This window comes from Onychomys torridus, chromosome 7 (assembly GCF_903995425.1).
Source record: "Onychomys torridus chromosome 7, mOncTor1.1, whole genome shotgun sequence".
NCBI classification, from domain to species: Eukaryota; Metazoa; Chordata; class Mammalia; order Rodentia; family Cricetidae; genus Onychomys; species Onychomys torridus.
Window position 1 is genome coordinate 106,644,676 of NC_050449.1, and position 19,593 is coordinate 106,664,268.

The window sequence follows — 19,593 nt, forward strand, 5'->3', positions numbered from 1 at the left end:
GTGTGTAACAGTGGCCATACTGTCTTGTTTTGTAGATTACCTTGCAGCTGTGGATAAATGGCTGACAGTCCTTCTGCCCAAGATGAAGCCTCTGCTGTACCAGAACGGAGGGCCAATTATAACCGTACAGGTACCTGGGGCTGAGCCTGGACACGGGAGAAGGGGAAAGGGGGAGCAGCTGTCCATCAGCACTATGTAAATGATGCTAGTAACACCAGGATGCAGTGCTAAAAATGACACTTTTACTGAAATTGAACTTGGGGCAAGTGTTGACCTGTCTGTCTCTTCTCTCTCTTCTCTTCCCTCTCTCTCTGTTTCTCTCCCCCCCCCTCTCTGTGTGTGTGTGTGTGTGTGTGTGTGTGTGTGTGTGTGTGTGTTCGTGTGTATCTGAGACTGATTTCAAACTTTGTGTGCCTGAAGATGACCTTGAACTTCTGGTCTTTATGCCTCACCTCTAGAGTGCTAACAATACAGGCAGGCACCACCACACCATTTTATGTGCTTCTAGGGATCAAACCCAAGACCTTGAGCAGGCAAGCATTCTACCAGCTGAGCTACATCCACAGCCCAGGATCTACCTTCCAGTATCAAGTACATTTTTACATACTTAAGCCACCACCAAAATAAAAAAAATTCCATGACAGAATTAGAACTAGAAAGGCAATCAACTTTTTTGTTGTTGTTTTTGTTTTTGTTTTTCGAGACAGGGTTTCACTGTGTAGCTTTGCACCTTTTCTGGAACTCACTTTGGAGACCAGGCTGGCCTCGAACTCACAGAGATCCGACTGTCTCTGCCTCCCGAGTGCTGGGATTAAAAGCATGCACTGCCACTACCGCCCGGCTAGCAATCAACTTTTAAGTTTTTATTTGATTGCTTTATTTTAAATTTTTAGATTATCATTTTCCTTTTACATGTATGAATGTTTTTCCTGCAGTATGTATGCATACTACCTGTGCACCCAGTGCCTGTGGAGGTCAGAAGTTGGCACTGGATTGTAGGCGGAGTTTTCCTGTCCTAAGCGTCTGCTTCCAAATAACCCACAGCTGCTTCCCAAATACTGACTTGGAGACGTAATATAAATTATAAATGCTCGGCTGATAGCTCAGGCTTGTTACTAGCTGACTCTTACACTTAAATTAACCCATATTTCTTATCTATGCTTTGCCACGTGGCTTGATATCTTTTCTCAGTAGGGCATGCCCATCTTGCTCTCTCTGTGTCTGCCAGGGACTCCTCTGACTGCAGTGACTCTGCCCTTCTTCCTAGCATCCTCTTAGTCTGGTTCTCCTGCCTAACCTCCTCCTGCCCAGCTATAGGCCAGTGAGCTCTTTATTAGCCAATGAGAGTAATACATATTCATAGTGTACAGAATTATTCCACAACACTGGATCCCCTGGAATTGGTGATGAATGGTTGTCAGTTGCCATTGTGAGTGCTGGGAACTGAACCTGGGTCCTCTGCAAGAGCAACAAGTGCTCAGAACCTCTGAGACATCTCTCTAGCCATCAGTTTTTTAAAACTTTATGTGTATGTGTGTGTACTTATATGAGTTTATGTATACCACATGCCTTTGGGAATCTGCAGAGTTTAGAAGAATGTGTCAGATCCCCTGAAACAAGTTATAGATAGTTGTGAGCTGCCCCACATGGGTGCTGGGAATCAAACCGAGGTCCTCTGGAAAGGGCAGCCAGTGTTCTTTGTTTAGGTGGGAGCTCCACCTCAACCCTGGCACCCTGACATCCCTATACCCAAAGAGTCTGGAATGTTCTGGTAGAAGATCTACCTCAACTCCCCTCCCCCATCTCTTTCCCTAAACCCGCTCCTTCAAAGCTGCCAAACACAGCTCTTCCCCCAGAGAGGCTCAAGACCATTCTCACAGGGTATATAAGCTACATCCCAGAAAACAGACACATGGTTTTCCCGTCTCGTCCCCATCTCCTCTCTAGGGGGCCAGATAATCACCCAGGAATGCTTACCCATTAAACCAAGGCTTTTTATAATTCGGTCTGATTTGGATTTCTGTGTCGGCAGAGGGCTATCAGGGTGCTAAAACCTTTACTCTTGACCACTGAGCCATCTCTCTGGCTCCTCATGCTACCTTTTTTTTTTTTTTCCTTCTCAAATATGGTCTCTTTACATAGCCCTGTCTGTCCTGAAATTCACCATGTAGATAGACCTGGCTGGCCTCAAACTCTCAGAGGTCTCCCTGCCTCTGCCTCCCAAGTGCTGTGATCAAAGGCATACGCCACCATACCTGGCTCATGTTACTACTTTGTTAATGCCCATAAGTATCTGCTTCTGTCCTGAATGTCCTGCCAATGCTGTTCAGTTCTTCCAGACATCTCCTTTTAAAGGTAGAAGTTCAAAAAGAGAGCTGGAGAAATGTTTAGCAGTCAGGAGCACTGGCTGCTCTTCAGAGGACCTGATTTGAGTCTCAACACCCACACGGTGTCTCATAGCCATCTGTAACTTCGGTTCCAGGGGATCTGATGCCCTCTTCTGGCTTCTGTGAGCACTGCATGCACATGATACACATACATGCATGAAGACAAAACACCCATACACATAAAATAATTATAATAAAAAAGTTTCAAAAGATTAAGTGACTTGGCCAAGGTTGCCTAGCTGCTCAGCATCAGAATTGCCACTGTGTGATTTGTCTGCTGACCCCACAGTGGCTCTTCCACATGCGATAGCCTGTGGCTGTAGCTCTGAAAGGCCTTGGGGGCATTTCCAAGATGGCAAGAGCAGGTCTAAGCAGGGACTCTGATGTTTTCTCTCCCACTTCCACCTGCTCTAGGCCCTACAAAGACGTATGGCTGTACGTGCATCCTGGGCACATAGATACTTGACTTTCAACAAGTGTTTGTAGTTTTAATCAGGTGAAACATGAAGTCTAGTTTGGTGACCACTGGCCAAGCCTGTTTTATTGAATTGAGCAAAGTCGTGTGGGATTGCCTGGCTCCTGGGACATGAAGGAGATGAAGTGTGACCCTCCCTGAGAAGTGGAGTGCATATTCTAGGTCTATGGATGAGTCCTGATGGGGAGGGAGCATGACCATCAGGTGTATGTGGCATGAGGTGATGGGAGGGCTGAGTAGGTCAGGCGACCACTGCGAGAGGCTAGGCGGCTGCTCTTGAGAAACGTAGTTCATGAACCTTAAGTGCCCCTGTCTCCTACTCAAGCAGAGTTGGCTCCAAGAGGCCACAGCTTCCTGTGTGAAGACAGTGAGTCTGAAGCTTGGGCATGTCTTTGCTCTGTGCAACTGGATTGTGTGTGTGTGTGTGTGTGTGTGTGTGTGTGTGTGTGTGTGTGTGTGTGTGTGTACAGGCTTGTCTGTGGAGGCCAGAGGGGGATATCAGATGTCCTGCTCCATTACTCTTTACCTGATTCCTTCGAGACAGGGTCCTCACTGAACCTGGAGCTGGGTTGCAGCCAGAAAGCTCCAGAGACCCTGCTGTCACTGGCCTCCCCCAGCACTGAGGTCACATGTGCATGTGGTTATGCCTGGCTTTTCACATGGGTCCTGAGGATTTGAACTCGGGTCTTCATTCTTAGACAGTAAGCACTGTTACCCTTGGCTCTTCCTTTGACCTGGTCTTGGGTGAGATCCCTTCTCGACCACTTCGTTTCAGTCCTGACTGCATCTTGAGTCACTTTCAATTTCTGCTCACAACTTTCCAGCACCTTTTGGTTAGAGATCTATGATCAAACTCTGGTCAAATACAGGACATGGTGACACACACTTAAAATCCCAGCACTTGGGAGGCCAAAACAGGAAGATCAGGAGTTTGAGGCCAGCCTCAGCCACCTATTAAGTTCTTGGCCAGCCTGGGCTACTTAAGACCCGTAATCATTAAGAATGCAGCTGTTGTTTTAAGCAGAGCCGAAGGATTGCTGCAAGGTGTGTGAGCCAGCCTGGTCTACATAGGGCGTTCCAGGGCTACGTAGTGCCAGGGCCTTGCTGTACAAAAGAAGACAGGAGACTGCAGAGAGAGCGTGTAGAGGTAAAGGTGCTTTCCACATGGGTCTGGCCGCCTGAGTCCCATCCCAGAGACCATGCAAAGGCGGAGAGAGCTGACTGCACAGAGTTGGCCTCTGACCCCCACAGGCATCCCACAGCACTCTTCACACACACACACACACACACACACACACACACACACACACACACAGTAAATTAATTTTTTTAAAACCAAGAAGTAAATCACCCATCTGTTTTAACTCTGCAGTAGAGAGCAAAGCTACCCATTTGGGGGTCGTTTCTCCTGTCCATCTTGGCCACTGCTCCTACCTGGCCACTCTGGTCCCCTCTTCATTCCCCTTCTCTCCAATTATGTCTCTGCCTGCTACAGTTCCACCTGTTCATCCTTCCAAGCAAAAACAGTGTGTCTGTCACTCAGCCCTCAGGAGCCAGAAGCAAAGCTCATCACATTTCAGGTGTTTCCTGGAAGATATTTGTTCCCCTTTCCTCTTCCTTTGTGCAGTTTATATGATGTGACCGGTTTCCTGTGTGGCCTTTTCACTTCGTTCACATGTCAAAGGCCTCTTTCACATCTGCAGTTCTTTGCACATAATTGGGTGTTTCCCTGCTTGTCTTTTGGGTGTTTTGTTTTGTTTTGTTTTGTTTGAGGCATAGTTACCCTCTGTATCCCAGACTGACCTCAGACACAATGATCCTCCTGCCTCAACCTCCTTGGCACTAGGATTATGAGTGTGGTCCCCCACGCCCAGTCCCACCAGCCTCTAACTCAGTGTAGCGGAGACTAATTTTGAACTCCTGATCCCCCTGTCTGCCTCCAAATGTTGAGATTTCAGGTGCACACCTGGCCTGGTTTCTGCGAGGTTGGGAATCCACACCAGGGCTCTTGTGCCCACGAGAGCATTCTACCAGCTGAACTACGTCCAAGTCCACCTCATTTGCTTTTTGTTGTTTTTAAAGATTTATTTATTAGTTATGTATACAGAAGAGGGCACCAGATCTCATTACAGATGATTGTGAGCCACCATGTGGGTGCTGGGAATTGAACTCAGGACCTCTGGAAGAGCAGTCGGTGCTCTTAACCTCTGAGCCATCTCTCCAGCCCCTACTCTTTGTTTTGTTTTGGTTTTCAAGACAGGGTTACTCTGAGTAGCCCTGGCTGGCCTGGAACTAATTTTGTAGACCAGGCTGGTCTCAAATTTACAGAGATCTGCTTGCTTCTGCTTGCCTCTGCCTCCTGAGTGCTGGGATTAAAAGCACCACCACCACCTGGCTCCCATTTACTTTTTAAAGATTAAAGATAGGTTCTCACTGGGGCTGGAGAGATGGCTCAGCAGTTAAGAGCACTGATTGCTCTTCCCATAGGGCCTGGGTTCAATTCAGGTTCTCACTAAGGCATGTCCCCATCCCCTGTTACTATGCTGTGACAAAGGGTTTTGTATGTAGACTGAGCTAGCCTTGGACTTAACAGTGGCCCCCAGCATCGACATGGCAGCTAACAACTGTCTGTAATTCCAGTTCCAGGGATCAGCATTCTCATACATACATGCAGGCAAAACATCAATGCACATAACATAAAAATAAAGTTAAAAACAAAAAAGATAGGCTCTCACTGATCCTAGAGCTTGCAGAGTGACTAGGCTGGCTGACCAGTAAGCCCTGGAGTCTACCTGTCTCCTCATCACAGCACTGTGGTTGCAGACAGGTGCCACTATGGTTCTGGGAATCCCAACTTGGGTCTTCACGCATTTAATCTTAACCAAGAGGATGAGACTTGATTCAGGTCCTCACTAAGGCATGTCCCCATCCCCTGTTACTGTGCTGTGACAAAGGGTTTTGTATGTAGACTGAGCTAGCCTTGGACTTAACAGTGGCCCCCGTGCCTCCGCCCCTCAGGGGCTGGCTGGGGTCTCAGGCACACACCACTTCACCCAGCTGTGACAGTTGTTTTGTCTCCTCCAAGTCAAGAAGTAGTGAAGGCTTTAGAAGCGTGACATTGGTGCTTCCCAGGGTAGCTCAGGGAAGTTGAGGGCCTGCAGGAAAGGAGAGGCTGTGTCTGTAACCAGGTGAAATGGGCCATGCAGAAGCCTCCATCGTCTGCCCAAGGACATGCAGGCTTTCCCACCTTCGGCCTTCCAGATTCAGGACACCAAATTTGCCCCATGTAAATGTTTATTTTCAGGAGAGGTAAGCCAGGCCAGGGCCACCTAGCTTAGTTTCACATGGAGTGCTAATCTTAGTTTTTACCTGAAAATGAATGGAGCTAAAGTCAGGTGTGCTGGTTCATGCCTATAATCCCAGGACCCAGAAGGCTGATACAGGAGGACTGTTGTGCATTCAAGGCCAGCCTGGGCTACATAGCCAGTCCTGTGCTGAGCCACTCTGTGAAACACTGTCTCAAAATGATAACAACAAATGAATTTGGCAGTACCCATTTGTTTCCAAGGGGGTCACTTTCTGGACAGAGGGCTCCCAGGTTCCTTGTGTCTTTTTCAGAAATCTAAGAACCACACAGTGACAGCAGGGTGATCTCAGGGCCAACACAGAGTCAGAGCCATCGCATGGAGCCATTGCTGCAAGAGAACATTGGCTCCTGAAGTTAGAACAGTGGTTCTCAACCTGGGGGTCAAATGACCCTTTCACAAGGGTCACATATCAGATATCCTGCCTATCAGATAGTTACATCACAATTCCTAGCAGCAAAATGACAGTTATGAAGTAGCAATGAAAATAACTTTTTGGTTGGGGGTCACCGCAACATGAACTGTATTAAAGGGTCACAGCATCAGGAAGGTTGAGAACCACTGAGTTAGAGTAAAACTGGCTAGTTTCTGGAGCCTCTGTCTCGGCTGGGGTTACTGTTGCTGTGATGAATCACCATGACCAAAAAAACTTGGGGATGAAAGGGTTTGTTCAGTTTAGGCTTTCACATCATTGGAGAAAGTCAGGGCAGGAACCTGGAGGCGGGAGCCGAGGCAGAGGCTGTGGAGGGGTGCTGCTTACTGGCTTGCTCCTCATGGCTTGCTCAGCCTGCTTTCTTACAGAACCCAGGAGCACCAACCCAGGGATGGCACCACCCACAATGGGCTGGGCCCTCCCTCATCAGTCACTAATTAAGAAAATGCCTTCCAGGCTGGTTTGGAGCCTGATCTTCTTAAGGGCATTTTCTCAGTTGAGGCTCCCTCCTCAGATGACTAGCCATCACAGCCTCCTTCTGGGAGGGCCCTAGAGGAAGAGCTGGCTGCTAGGGGGTTTATTGTGGATGTGGGTGGGTCTCTGGGCTTTTTTCCCCAGTTTGTTTCTTTTGTGTGTGTGTGCCACTGCATACATGTGGAGGTCAGAGGGCAAGGTCCAGGATTGGCTTCATTGCATACTCCAGGTTAGTTGGTTCAGGAGCCTCTGGATGAGTTCTTGTCTCCGCCCTCCCCCACCCTCTCCCCCTACCCCCATCCTGCCAGATTATAGATGCTCGCCAGCCACCATGTCCATCTTTTTCCGTGTGCTCTGGTATCGACCTTGGGTTGTTGGGCTTGTACAAGCTAGCTCCTTTACCCCACAAGCTGTCTTCCCACCTGTTTTGATTGGCAGGCTTGGGATATGCAAGCTTTTCTCTACTGTATGTTTTTTCCCTCAATTCACCTGGTTTTAACCATATGTACATCCAATTAGACATGGGTATAAGATTGCAAATAGGGGATTCTTCCTAAAAAGCTCACACAGAGGACATGGCTTGCTTCATTGCACATGCAATTCAGGCTGGATCTGCCCCTGCCTCCCTTCCCAGATACGGGGTAGGTTTGGGATGTATGATGTGAACTAGCCTTTCCAGGGATTGCTGATTGCATTGGCATCTGTGATTGCTCATTCTTCTTTCTAAACACCCAGGTTGAGAATGAGTACGGCTCCTACTTCGCCTGTGATTATGACTACCTGCGTTTCCTGGCACACCGCTTCCGTTACCATCTGGGTAATGACGTCCTTCTCTTCACCACCGATGGGGCAAATGAAAAATACCTGCAGTGTGGAACCCTGCAGGGCCTGTATGCCACAGTGGATTTTGGAACAGGTTAGTATTTGTGGCAACTAGAAAATGCTGCTTAAAGTTGGTTTTCACTCACTGACTATTGGCACAGCCGTTGCTTAAGTGGCTTGAGCAGATAAAATGAGGGTCTCAGCATTTCCTTTACCAAATGAGTTAGTTGGCATTGCATTACTGTGGCCAGCGTCTGAGGCAGCCAACTTATAAAGAGGGGAAGTTCAGTTCACAGTCTGTTTTGTCCTATAACAAGAGAGAGTCCTTCTGGGAGCATAGGATAAAGAAGACCATTCACCTCAGGACCTGAAATCTCAAGAGCCAGAGAAGAGACTGCCACAGTCTTTCAAGAACACGTCCCCAGTGACCTAAAACCTAAGCTCTCCCCTTGAGACAGGGTTTCTCGTAGCTTAGGCAGGCTTCTTACTCATGGTATAGCCAAGGATAGCCTTGAGCTTCTGATCCCCTTACTTCCATCTCCCAAGAGCTGGGGTTCTAGATGTGTGACACCCAGCCTTCAGCTTTTTTGGACTGTTCATCCACTTCCATACAAAGATTCAAGTGATAGGCCAGCAAGATGGCTCAGTGGTTAAGGGTGATTGCTGTCAAGTGGGATGACCTGAGATTGATTCCTGGGACCCACATGGTGGAAGGAGAGAACTAACACTTACAGGTTATCCTCTGACCATCAAGCATTCCATGGCTTGTATACACTCATGTGTGTACACACACACACACACACACACACACACACACACAGCAACTAAATAAAAATGTGATGAAGAAACAGATTCAAAGGAGATTAAAGGTTTTTAAACAGGGCTGGAGAGAGAGTGTAGTCGGACTTTTCTTTCCTGCCAGCCAATTCCCAGATAACCACAAAGAAATGTATTAATTATAAATGCTCAGCCAATTGCTCAGGCTTGTTACTAGCTAACTCTTACATTTTAAATTAACCCTTATTTCTTATCTACACTCTGACATGTGGCTCGGTACCTTTTTTTGTTACATCAAGTTTATCTCCTCTCCATATCTCAAGCTCCTCCCCTTCTTCTTCCTGGTCTCTTTTTGTCTGCAAGTCCCGCCTAACCTCTAACTGTCCAGCTATTGGCCAGTCAACTTCTTTATTAACCCAGTCACAGTGACACATATTCATGCAGTGTAAAGGAATATTCCACAAGATGGTGCAGCAGTTAAGAGTTCTTGTTGCTCTTTCAAAGAACCAGGGTTTGATTCTCAGCACCCACATGACAGCTCATACATACAAAAATCAGACAAAACACTTTTTATAATAGAAACTATAAAACAGGCTGGAGGTATGTCTCAGTAAATAAGAGCATTGGCTGCTCTTCCAGAGGACCCAGGTTTGATTTCCAGCACCTACTTGGAGGCTCACAATCATCTATGACTCCAGTTCCGGTGATATAGTGCCTTCTTCTTAACTCCATGGGCACCTACATGCAAGTACACAAGCACATAAATAAAAATATTTTTTTTAAATGTGAGTTCAAGGCTAGTCTTGACTATGTAGCAAGTTCAACGCCAGTCTAGGCTATATGAGATCCTGACTTTAAAAAATCAAAACAAAACAAAAACTTTCAGGGCATAGTGTGCATAACTGTAATTCTGGTACTCTGGACATGGGGCTGGAAGCAAGAGGATTGCTTTGACTTAGAGGCCAGCCTGGACTACAATATACAACATAATAAATTCTAGGCTAGGAAGACCACATATTAAGACCCTGTTTTAAAAGATTCACACACAAGGGGACTGGCTCAGAGGTTAAGAGTATTTGCTGTTCTTGCAGAGGACCTGAGTTCAGTTCCCAGCACCTACAGGCTAGCAACCATAGTCTCAGGGGATCCAACACCCTCTTCTAGCCTTGGTGGGCACTGCATTCGTGTGGTACTCAGGCACACACTCAAGCACACACATGTACACATAAAACAATAAATAAATAAATCCTTTTTATAAAGAGGATACATACATAAAATGAGAAGCAGAGAAGGGAGGGGGAGAGAAGGAGAGGAGAGGACAGGGAAGTGGAGGGGAGGACAGGGAATAAGTAGTTTGAATGGCTGAGGTGTACAGATTGATACTCAGAATAGTCTTCATTCATCACAGATTAACGCAGAGTGGCCTCATCTCCTTGAACCTGCTAATTAGCTGATAGATAGATACCTATGGCTTGCTTGTGTGGACAGAGCTGTGGAGTCACAAGGAAGGTCTCTAGAGCAGGTCCATCCTGGAGGGGAGCAGCTAGGTCAGTGGTTGGCAAAAGGCAGGCATGCGTAGGGAAAGGGGGCTGCAGCTTTGAAGGCAGACCTGTGGGCATGCGTTCAGGCAAAGCCATGGAGGCCTGCTGAGGGAGACAGCCATGTTGTATGGTCTCCACACACCCCTCACATGGGTGGCCTGGGCTTTCCTACAAGCCAGTTTACAGATATTCCACGGGTCTTTCAGCCTTGAACCTCCTGGGGATTGGGACAATGTCTATATGTTCATGTCTGGAAATTACAAAAATGAAAGAAGAGGTGTGGGGGAAGGCAGGGGACCTTCTCACTCGGTTCAGGTTTACCTTGACCTCTGACCTCTGGCATGCTTGCCACCCCTCCCCAGTGCTGGGATCACACAGGCATGCATCACTCCCCCAGTTTATGTATACTGGAGCCTGAGCCCAGCCTTGTGCATGCTGGGTAAGCACCCTACCCATTGAGCTACACTCCAGCCCAGTTTGGATTATTGCAATAAATTAATGAGCCAGGTATACTGGTACACTCCTGTTCTCTCTCTGAAGACTGGGGCAGGGGGATCATTGAGTTGGAGATCAGTCTGGGTTGCATGGTGAATTCCATGCCAGACTGAGCTTCACAGTGAGACCCTGTCTCGGGAAAAATTAAAAGAAATAAACAAAAAATTGCTGTATTGTTCACAGTTCTGGGCACTGCAAGGTCCAAGATCAGGGCTCCCAGGGGTATCGTGCTGAGTGAGGACCTCTCCTTCTGCTTCACATATCAGTTTCTTTTTGAATCCTTACATGGTAGAGAGGGGTGAGGGGTTCCCTCAATTATAAGACATTAAATGTTATTCATTCATAATGGGAAGGGGAGGGACTGGCTAAGTCACTTCCTGGAAATTCCACATCTATAAGACAAAAATTTTTCATGTATTTATTTTTATTGAGGGGATGTTCAGGAGTTATAGAGCATGTGTACAGGTTGGGATAACTGTGGGACTCATTTCACTCTTTGTACTGTGTGGGTCCTGGGGATTGAACTCAGGTCATCAGCCTTGGTGGCAAGCACCTTTTTCCTCCGAGCCCTCTTGCTGGCCCTCTACTTCCTATACATTTTATATGGTATTAGAGTCCGGCTTGTGAATTCTGTACCGGTGACCATAGCAAGCTGGCTTAACTTCTTACGCCTGTGACTGACTTTTCTTCTCTCTCTTGAAATTTCCAGGCAAGAATGTCACAGAAGCTTTCCTAATCCAGAGGAAGTTTGAACCCAAAGGACCTTTGGTAAGAACTGGGTGTGTGGTGTAGACTGTGGGCTTGTACCAACTCATCACAGCTGCTCCCAGAGGAGGTGCCAGGCTGCAGAAGAGAACATGGACATCTTTGGTGGTGGTGTTTATTTTTTGGCTCTGGAATGAGCAGCTGATGGGTCTTGGGGGTAGGGGAATATAGCCTTTCTGGACTCATGAGTGATAGCTGGGGCAGTGACTGGGTCTGGGGTAGTTCAGGGCTCAGAACTCCGTGTGTAACCAAGGCTGACTGTAAACTCCTGAGCCTCCTGCTTCCTCCTTTCAGACACTGGGAATAATTGTGCACTGCCTTGCCCAGCTTTATGTGGTGAATCAGACCCAGGGTTTCCTGCATACAAAGGATGGCATTCTACTACATCCACAGGGAACACATCAGCGGCTCTGATTTGAGGGCTTGGGAGTGGCTGGGCCAGGATCTGGTCCACATGTGTATTTTTTTAAGATTTATTTTATGTCTATGTAGGATCCTCCTGGAGCTACCTGGTGTGGGGTCCCAGGAACTGAACTCTAGTTCTCTGGAGGAACCACGGGTGCTCTTAACTCCAAGCCGTCTGTAGCTGAGAGACTCGTGTCTTAACTCTTTGAACTTCCACCTCACCTGAGGATCTAGTTGAAATGCAGAATTCATTCTGCCAGGCCTGGGTGGACCCGATGGTCTGAGGAAGCATTGCTGAGCACTTAGTTCTGGGGCTGCTGGGAGTTGCGAGGCAGGGGCTGGGCCGCCATCAGCCCCTCACTCTGGGCTCTTCCCTCCTGGCTGCTGTCGCAGCTGCTGTCGGCTGTACACCGAGCACAACAAGCCTTGTCTGCTAAAGAGCTCTGCTGGAGCTCTTCGGGTGGAGCTACTTCCTGGAACCTCTCCAGGTTTCCTTTTCATTTCTGATGTTTGAGATGATGTTAAGTTGCTTGTGGACAGATCATCCTCGGGTTAGCTGGCGAGTCTCAAGATCAATATTCAAACAAAAAGAGTGAATTGTGTGTAAAGGCTGAATTTGGAGCTTTTTTTTCCCTTTTTTTAAATTAAGGTGTTATGGGGAGCCCACCAGAGATGACTGCTCAGACACAGCTTATAGCCAGTTGAAAGTCTTTGGGGCTACGCTCAAGCACTGGGGACCTGTATAGGTGGCCAGTGTAGGGTGGCTCCAACCATTTGGACCAAGGGGCTTTTAAAGGCAAAAACCATACCTTATCTAGCTCAACAGCAGTGGGAGGAAGATTTGCTCAAGCATGAAGTTTAGCAGAAACTATGATAAGCTGTTAGCTGCAGGGGGTAGTTGCTCAAGCAGGCAGTTTAACAGAAGCCAAGATAAGCAGTTATTGTAGGGGCTCTCTGCACAAGCAGGCAGTTTAACAGAAGCCAAGATAAGTTAGCTGGGGCATCTTGGCCTCAGGGCCTAGAGCAGAGCTGGGTAATTTTCCACTGGATTGTCCGTCAAGGAGCTCAAATTCTATTCAAACCTGAAATGGCCTCAGCAAAAACACAAGATGGAGGAGCCTCTGCACTGCCTTGCCCTGCCACACAGGGATTGAATGCAGGGCATACACATGTAAGCAATTGTATCTATGGCCGAGATAGATTCCAGCCATTGGGTTTTTGTGTTTTCATTTCCAATAGTCTTGCTAGGTGGTCTGCAGTTGGTTTCAGATTGATTAACTATGTAACCCAGGCTGACTTTGAACTCACAATTCTCCTGCCTCAGCTCACCAAGTGCTTGGGTTATATTTATGCACCACCATGCCTGACTGTATTAGTTATTTATGAAAATACCGTGTTGGACTAAATGTTTTGGCTTTGGGAGAAGGGGGCATGGAGTGTGGGAGCAGCTGACAAAATTTATGTAAGTAAAAAAGGATCCGTTGTCCCGGCCTGGAGAGATGCTCAGTAGTTAAGATCACTGACTGCTTTTCCAGTGGATCTAGGTTCAACTCCCAGCACCCACAGGGTGGCTCAGTTGATTTTTTTCATTTTATAATTTATTTTTATTTTATGTTCATTGGTGTTTTGCCTGCATGTATATCTGTGTGAAGGTGTCAGAAGCCCTGGAAATGGAGTTACAGACAGGTATGAGCTGCCATGTGGGTGCTGGGAATTAAACCCACTTCCTCTGAAATAGCACAGTGCTCTTAACCACTGAGCCTTCTCTCTAGTCCCGGCTCTGTTGATTTTTAAGCCAGGTTGTGGTGGCACACACCTTTAATTCCAGCAATCCCAGTGTCCAGGGAGACAAAGGCAGGTGGATTGCTATTGAGTTCAAGGTCAGCCTGGTCTACAGAGTAAGTTCCGGGGAAGCTGAGGCTATCAAGAGAAACCTTGTCTCAAAAAAGAGAGAGAGAGAGAGAGAGAGAGAGAGAGAGAGAGAGAGAGAGAGAGAGAGAGGAAGAAGGAAGAAGGGGGGGGGGGGGAGGGGGGGGGAGGAGAGGGGGGTAGGGGAGAGGAGAAGAGAGAAGAGAAGAAAAGAATCAGCTGGGCGACTGTAGCACATACCTTTAATCCCAGCACTTGGGAGGCAGAGCCAGGTGGATATCTGTGAGTTCGAGGCTAGCCTGGTCTACAGAGAGAGATCCAGGACAGGCACCAAAACTACACAGAGAAACCCTGTCTTGGAAAAAAAAAAAAAAAAAAGAATTAATTGTCCCAAAATATCCATAGATATTGGATGTGAGATTCCAAACCCGATACTGGAATCTGTGGCTGTTCACATCCCTTCCATAAAATGGTGCAGTTCTTGTAGGCTTATATTGTATATCCTGTCCTAGGCTTAAATCCTTTCAAGGTTGCTTAAACATGTTGTAGCACAGATGCTGTATGGATATTTTTTTAAAGATTTATTTATTTATTATGTATACAGAAGAGGGTGCCAGATCCCATTGCATATGGTTGTGAGCCACCATGTGGGTGCTGGGAATTGAACTCAGGACCTCTGGAAGAGTGTTCAGTGCTCTTAACCTCTGAGCCATCTCTCCAGCCCCTGTGTGGATATTTTACTTTATTACTTAGGTAATAATGATGGGGAGGGACAGAGTCTGCACATGCTCAATACTGATGCAAATTTTTTGTACAAAAAAAATCCAACTTTTTTTTTTTTAATATAAAGTAGCCCAGGCTGGCCTCTTACTCACCGTATAGCTAAAGATTGCCTTGAACTTGTAATCCTCCTGCCTCTACCACCTGAGTATTGGGATTACAGGTGGGTTATCACCATACCCAGTTTATTGCAATACTAGGGATGGAACTCAGGGCTTCATTCATGCTAGACAAGCATTCTACCAATGCAGCTACATTCCCAAATATTTCTGACTGGCAGTGGGTTGGATCTACAAGGTAGAACTTGTATTGAGTAAGATGAGATGTCACAGTTGGCTAGCACTCATGGGATGACCCCCCTGCCCCACCCCCCCCCCCAGCTCTAGGTTAAGCATATCAATCTCCCTATCACCTCTTCCTTGGAGAAGTGGACAGGGCATTACAGGAACACCTCAGCATTATTTGAAGGTCAAAGCATCTCTTAAGTGCCGCCCCCTTTTCCCTATTCAGATCAATTCTGAGTTCTATACTGGCTGGCTAGACCATTGGGGTGAACCCCATTCCACAGTGAAGACTGAACTCGTGGCTGCCTCCCTCTATGACCTGCTGGCCCGTGGGGCCAGTGTGAACTTGTGAGTATCCAGGGCTGGGAGGGGAGCCCTTTAGCTGTGGCTCACAGTGAAGTCTGTGTATTCTCTTATTTCTCTGTAGGTACATGTTTATAGGTGGGACCAATTTTGCCTATTGGAATGGTAAGATTCGCTTAACATCCATTAGTAAAAGTTTGTTCTGTTTCTGATGCGTGATTTGAGAGACGGTACCTGTGGCCAGTTTCCGTTTTCTGTTCCCATTTGTCTTCTAAGTTTTCTAACACATGAGAATCATTTTAGTTTGTAAAAGAAACTTTAGGGGACATAATTTGATCGTTTAAGGGTCTTATTTTCAGCCAGGTCTCTCTGGCAGTCTAGTGTGGCTGCGTGTGTTTGTTTACATGCTCTGCTTTGGGGGGGGGGGGGGGTGTTTATATGTTGTACAGGTGCATGTGTCCATGTGTGTCTGTGGGTGTCCATGTATGTGGAGGCCAGAGAACAACCTCAGGTGGCCTCAGGCGCCAGCTATCTTTTTTGTTTTGGTTTTGGTTTTTCCAGACAGGGTTTCTCTGCAGCTTTGGAGCCTGTCTTGGACTTGCTCTGTAGACCAAGCTGGCCTCGAACACTCAGAGATCCACCGCCTCTGCCTCCCGAGTGCTGGGATTACAGGCGTGCGCCACCATTGCCTGGCTTTTTTTTTTTTTTTTTTTAAACAAGGTCTCTCACTGATCTGGAACTTACCAAGTAGACTAAACCAGCCCCTGAGCTGAGGGACCCTCCTGTCTCCATGTCTCTGCCTCCCCTGATATTTCTCTCTCATTTCTGTCAGTTTCTTGCTCCGGATCCCCACACGCTTGTGCCTTAAGCACACACCGCTCCCCTGTGGTGCGAATAACTTGCCATGCAAGACAGGGACTTGAGTTGGAGCCCACATTAAGAAAAGCCAGGCAAGCCAGAGGCAGAGAGGTTGAGACCAGCCTAGCCTATAGAACAACTCAGAACAACTAGGGCTACACAGAGAAAACCTTGTCTCCAAAACAAAATGAAAGTAAAGGAACAGCCAGGCAGGTGAGGTGAACTTCTGTAATCTTAGTGCTAGGGAGGGGAGGCAGGCAGATCCTGGGCTTGCTAGCCAGCCAATGTAACTGAATTGGGAGCTCCAGGCCGATGGATTACCCTGCCTACCAAACCAGCTTAAGGGCCAGGGAGATGGTTCAGTGGCTACAGGTTCTTGCTGCCAAGCCTAACAACCTGAGTTTGATCCTCAGGACCTACGTGGTGGAAGGGAAAAAAAGAAGAAAAATGACCCCAGGAACTGACCTCCACATAAGTGGATATACAAACAAAATTAATTTTAACTCAGTTTTTTCATCCATTTAAAACAAGATGGGTAACTGCTAGCTTGTATATGCATATGCCCACATATGCATGCCCACACATGTATGTCCATCTGCACAGACAATGCACCTGTGTGCATATGTGCCCATGTGTGCATGCATGTACTCACACACACACATAAAGAACTAGGAAAAAGTTGACCCATTAGTCCCTGTCCATTTCACTCAAGCTATTGCATTTGTGTCTGGAAGTTACACCTGTTGCATTCAACTACACACTGATCTCCCCACCCCACCCCAGGCTTAGGCTAAGGACTGGTCAGTGTGGCCTGGTCTGCCCGTAAGGTGTTTGAAGCTTAGTGCAGGTGGAGTCCAATAAGAACCTCCCCTCGGAAGAGGAGCCACACAGAAGGTGAACTCTTTAGCTGAGGATGTGGTTTATAATCTCTGTGTCTCATGGGGAGGGATGTCTCTGAACCTGTGCTGCCCCTGTGCAGGCAGACCTGATGGAGAGCTATCTCTGAGAAGTAGAAAGTAGAGGAAGTCAATCCACCCAATCTGTTGACTGAGCGGTCCAGATCTTCCAAAGTGAGATTCTGTGCGGAGTATTAGTAAGAAAGCAAAGGCTAACCTGATCCCCTCCAATAGTGGGTCCTCAGGCCCATCATTCGTGAACTTATCACTAAGGACTAGCAAACTGTCATATTTCGTGCCTTGTTTACTTACAAATTAAGCTCTTAAAAAGAGCCATCGTGAAATCACTTCATTCTGACATGCCTGCATGGCAGAGTGCCATCTGAGCTAGCAGGCACAGGCCTTGCTGGTTCACGGTAGGCTGCAGCAGCATTGCCTGTTAGAAACACAGTCTCAAGGGCTGCAGAGGTCACTTGCTTGGTAGAGTGACAGACCAGCCTGCAGGTAGCCTTGGATTCCACCTCAGACCTGCATAAACCAGACTTGGTGATTCACACCTGTGATCCCAGCCTTTGAGAGGTAAGAGGCAGGAGATCAGAAGTTCGGGGTCATCCTTGGCTACATAATAGTTTGAAGCTAACCTGGACCTTGTCTAAAAAAAAGAAAAAGGAAGGAGGACAGTCTCTTCCCCACCCCCATAGGAACCAGGGTCTCCATTTGCAGGGATCAAACACTATTTCTGCAGAATCCCCCTATGTCTTTTACGCATGGGTAAATTTTCAAAGGACTGGCCAGTATGATAGGGAGCCTAAACCTGTGAGCATCGTCTTTGACAACCTTGGGAGTTTCTGGTCTCGATTCTGCGCCTTGGACAGTAATTTTTCTGGTCATTTTGTGTCCCCCAACCCTAGCTCTCCTCATTGGTCTTTGCCTCGGGTGGAGCTCCAGGGAAGTTGTATTGATTATATTTCCCATCGCTGTAACAAGACACCCAAAGCAAACTTGAGGAACTGGGCAGGAGCTTCAGGTAGTCACATCACATCCGAAGTCAGGAAGCAGTGAGAGATGAACTCTGGCACTCAGCTGGCTTAGTCCTTAGTGTAGGGCACCAGCCTGTAGAATGGGAGGTCTTCCATATTTAGGGCATACCCCCTCACCTCAGTTAACTGAGTCTAGAAACTCCCTCACAGATACCGCAGAGGTTTGTCTTCTAGATGATTCTAAGTCCCCTAGAGTCAGTAATATCAGTCCTCACGGGAGCAGGCCCCAAGATAACAGACAAGCCGATCCCTGGGTATGTTCTCAGGAGAAACACCTGTCACACAGAAATGACTGGGTGTAGAAGGTGGAGGTGATGTAACTCTGTGAGTGGATTCAGCCTGAGGAACTCTGGAGCAAGGGATATAGTTTGTAAGTCCCCAGCCTGATTGGTTGGTAGATAAAGTCTTTCCCTGGAGGGATGTGAACTGAGGAAAAGCAGGTCAGAGAACTGGCTGCTCTTTCAGAGGACCTGGGTTTGATTCCCAGAACCCACATGGTTTCTCACTGTCTGTCATCTCCATCATCTGTCACTCCAATCCCAGGACATCTGACACCCCCTTCTGGCCTCTTTGGATCAAACATGGCATATATGCTAGAAAAACACGTATACACATAAAATTACAATGAGAAAAGAGATGACCTTGAACTTATGATCTTCCTGCTCTACCTCCCAAATGCTCAATTACAGGCATGTGCCACCACATCCGGTGTGCTGTGCTGGGGAAGCGCTTGACCAGCTGTATCCCAGCTCTGATGATTTGGGTGTTTATGTCCCTGTTTGTTTGTTTATTATTTGCTTTTTGTTTTTCATGACAGGGTTTCTCAGTGTAGCCCTGGCTGTCCTGGAACTTGTTCTGTAGGCTAGTCTAGCCTTGAATTCAGAGATCTACCTGCCTCTGCCTCCCAAGTGCGGGGATTAAAGGTGCCACCACCACTGCCTGGCTCCTTAAATGTGTCTTTAATTTTCCTCATCCTAACCTGAGACCCTGAGCAAAGCCTTCCTTAGTGACCTGTGACATATTTCTTGTCTTCTAGGTGCCAACACACCTTATGCACCTCAGCCCACCAGCTATGACTACGATGCCCCACTGAGTGAGGCTGGGGACCTCACTGAGAAGTACTTTGCTCTTCGAAATGTCATCCAGAAGGTGGGCCCTTTAAACTCCGGGCAAGCTGGACTGGTGGGGAGCCTGCCATGAACTCCTTATGGCTCTGTAGCCGACTTCCTGCCTGGAACCTTATTGACAGAGTGGATGAAGGGAGGCATGGGTTTGGGGTGCAGCTGCACCCGATGAAGGCTCCATGGTTTTATCAGCAAGGCTATGGGCTCTGTGTCCTTCTGTGTAAGAATGGGGTTAGGGTACTTAGTCATGCTGTAGGGAGAGCAAAGGACATGGATAAGCCATCCATGATGGTCTCTGACATAGTATGCCCAGCAAGTAGAAGCAAGCCAGAAAAACCTGTCCTCGTGGTAGCTCGAGCATGTCAGGAGGGTAAGTGTGCAGGGCAGCTGTGCACTGTACTGAGAGAGATGCTGTTCTATCTGGGGCAAGTAACTGCTGTTTCCTCTAGCTGGCTCTGGAACCTCTTGGTCCTGCCAGCAGCCAGCCTTTGAAGCATTTC

At 47.5% G+C, this 19,593-nt stretch overlaps 1 protein-coding gene across 2 annotated transcripts in view; it reads left to right on the top strand.

The window, feature by feature from the left end:
- Glb1 (galactosidase beta 1) overlaps window positions 1-19,593 on the top strand; it is a 74,313-nt gene that overhangs the window by 24,003 nt on the left and 30,717 nt on the right. For both annotated transcript variants that reach the window (XM_036192117.1, XM_036192118.1), the window contains 6 exons: window positions 36-130; window positions 7,870-8,050; window positions 11,479-11,537; window positions 15,099-15,220; window positions 15,300-15,340; window positions 19,006-19,118. In XM_036192117.1, coding sequence (XP_036048010.1) covers window positions 36-130; window positions 7,870-8,050; window positions 11,479-11,537; window positions 15,099-15,220; window positions 15,300-15,340; window positions 19,006-19,118 — 611 coding nt within the window. The remainder of the gene's footprint in view (window positions 1-35; window positions 131-7,869; window positions 8,051-11,478; window positions 11,538-15,098; window positions 15,221-15,299; window positions 15,341-19,005; window positions 19,119-19,593) is intronic.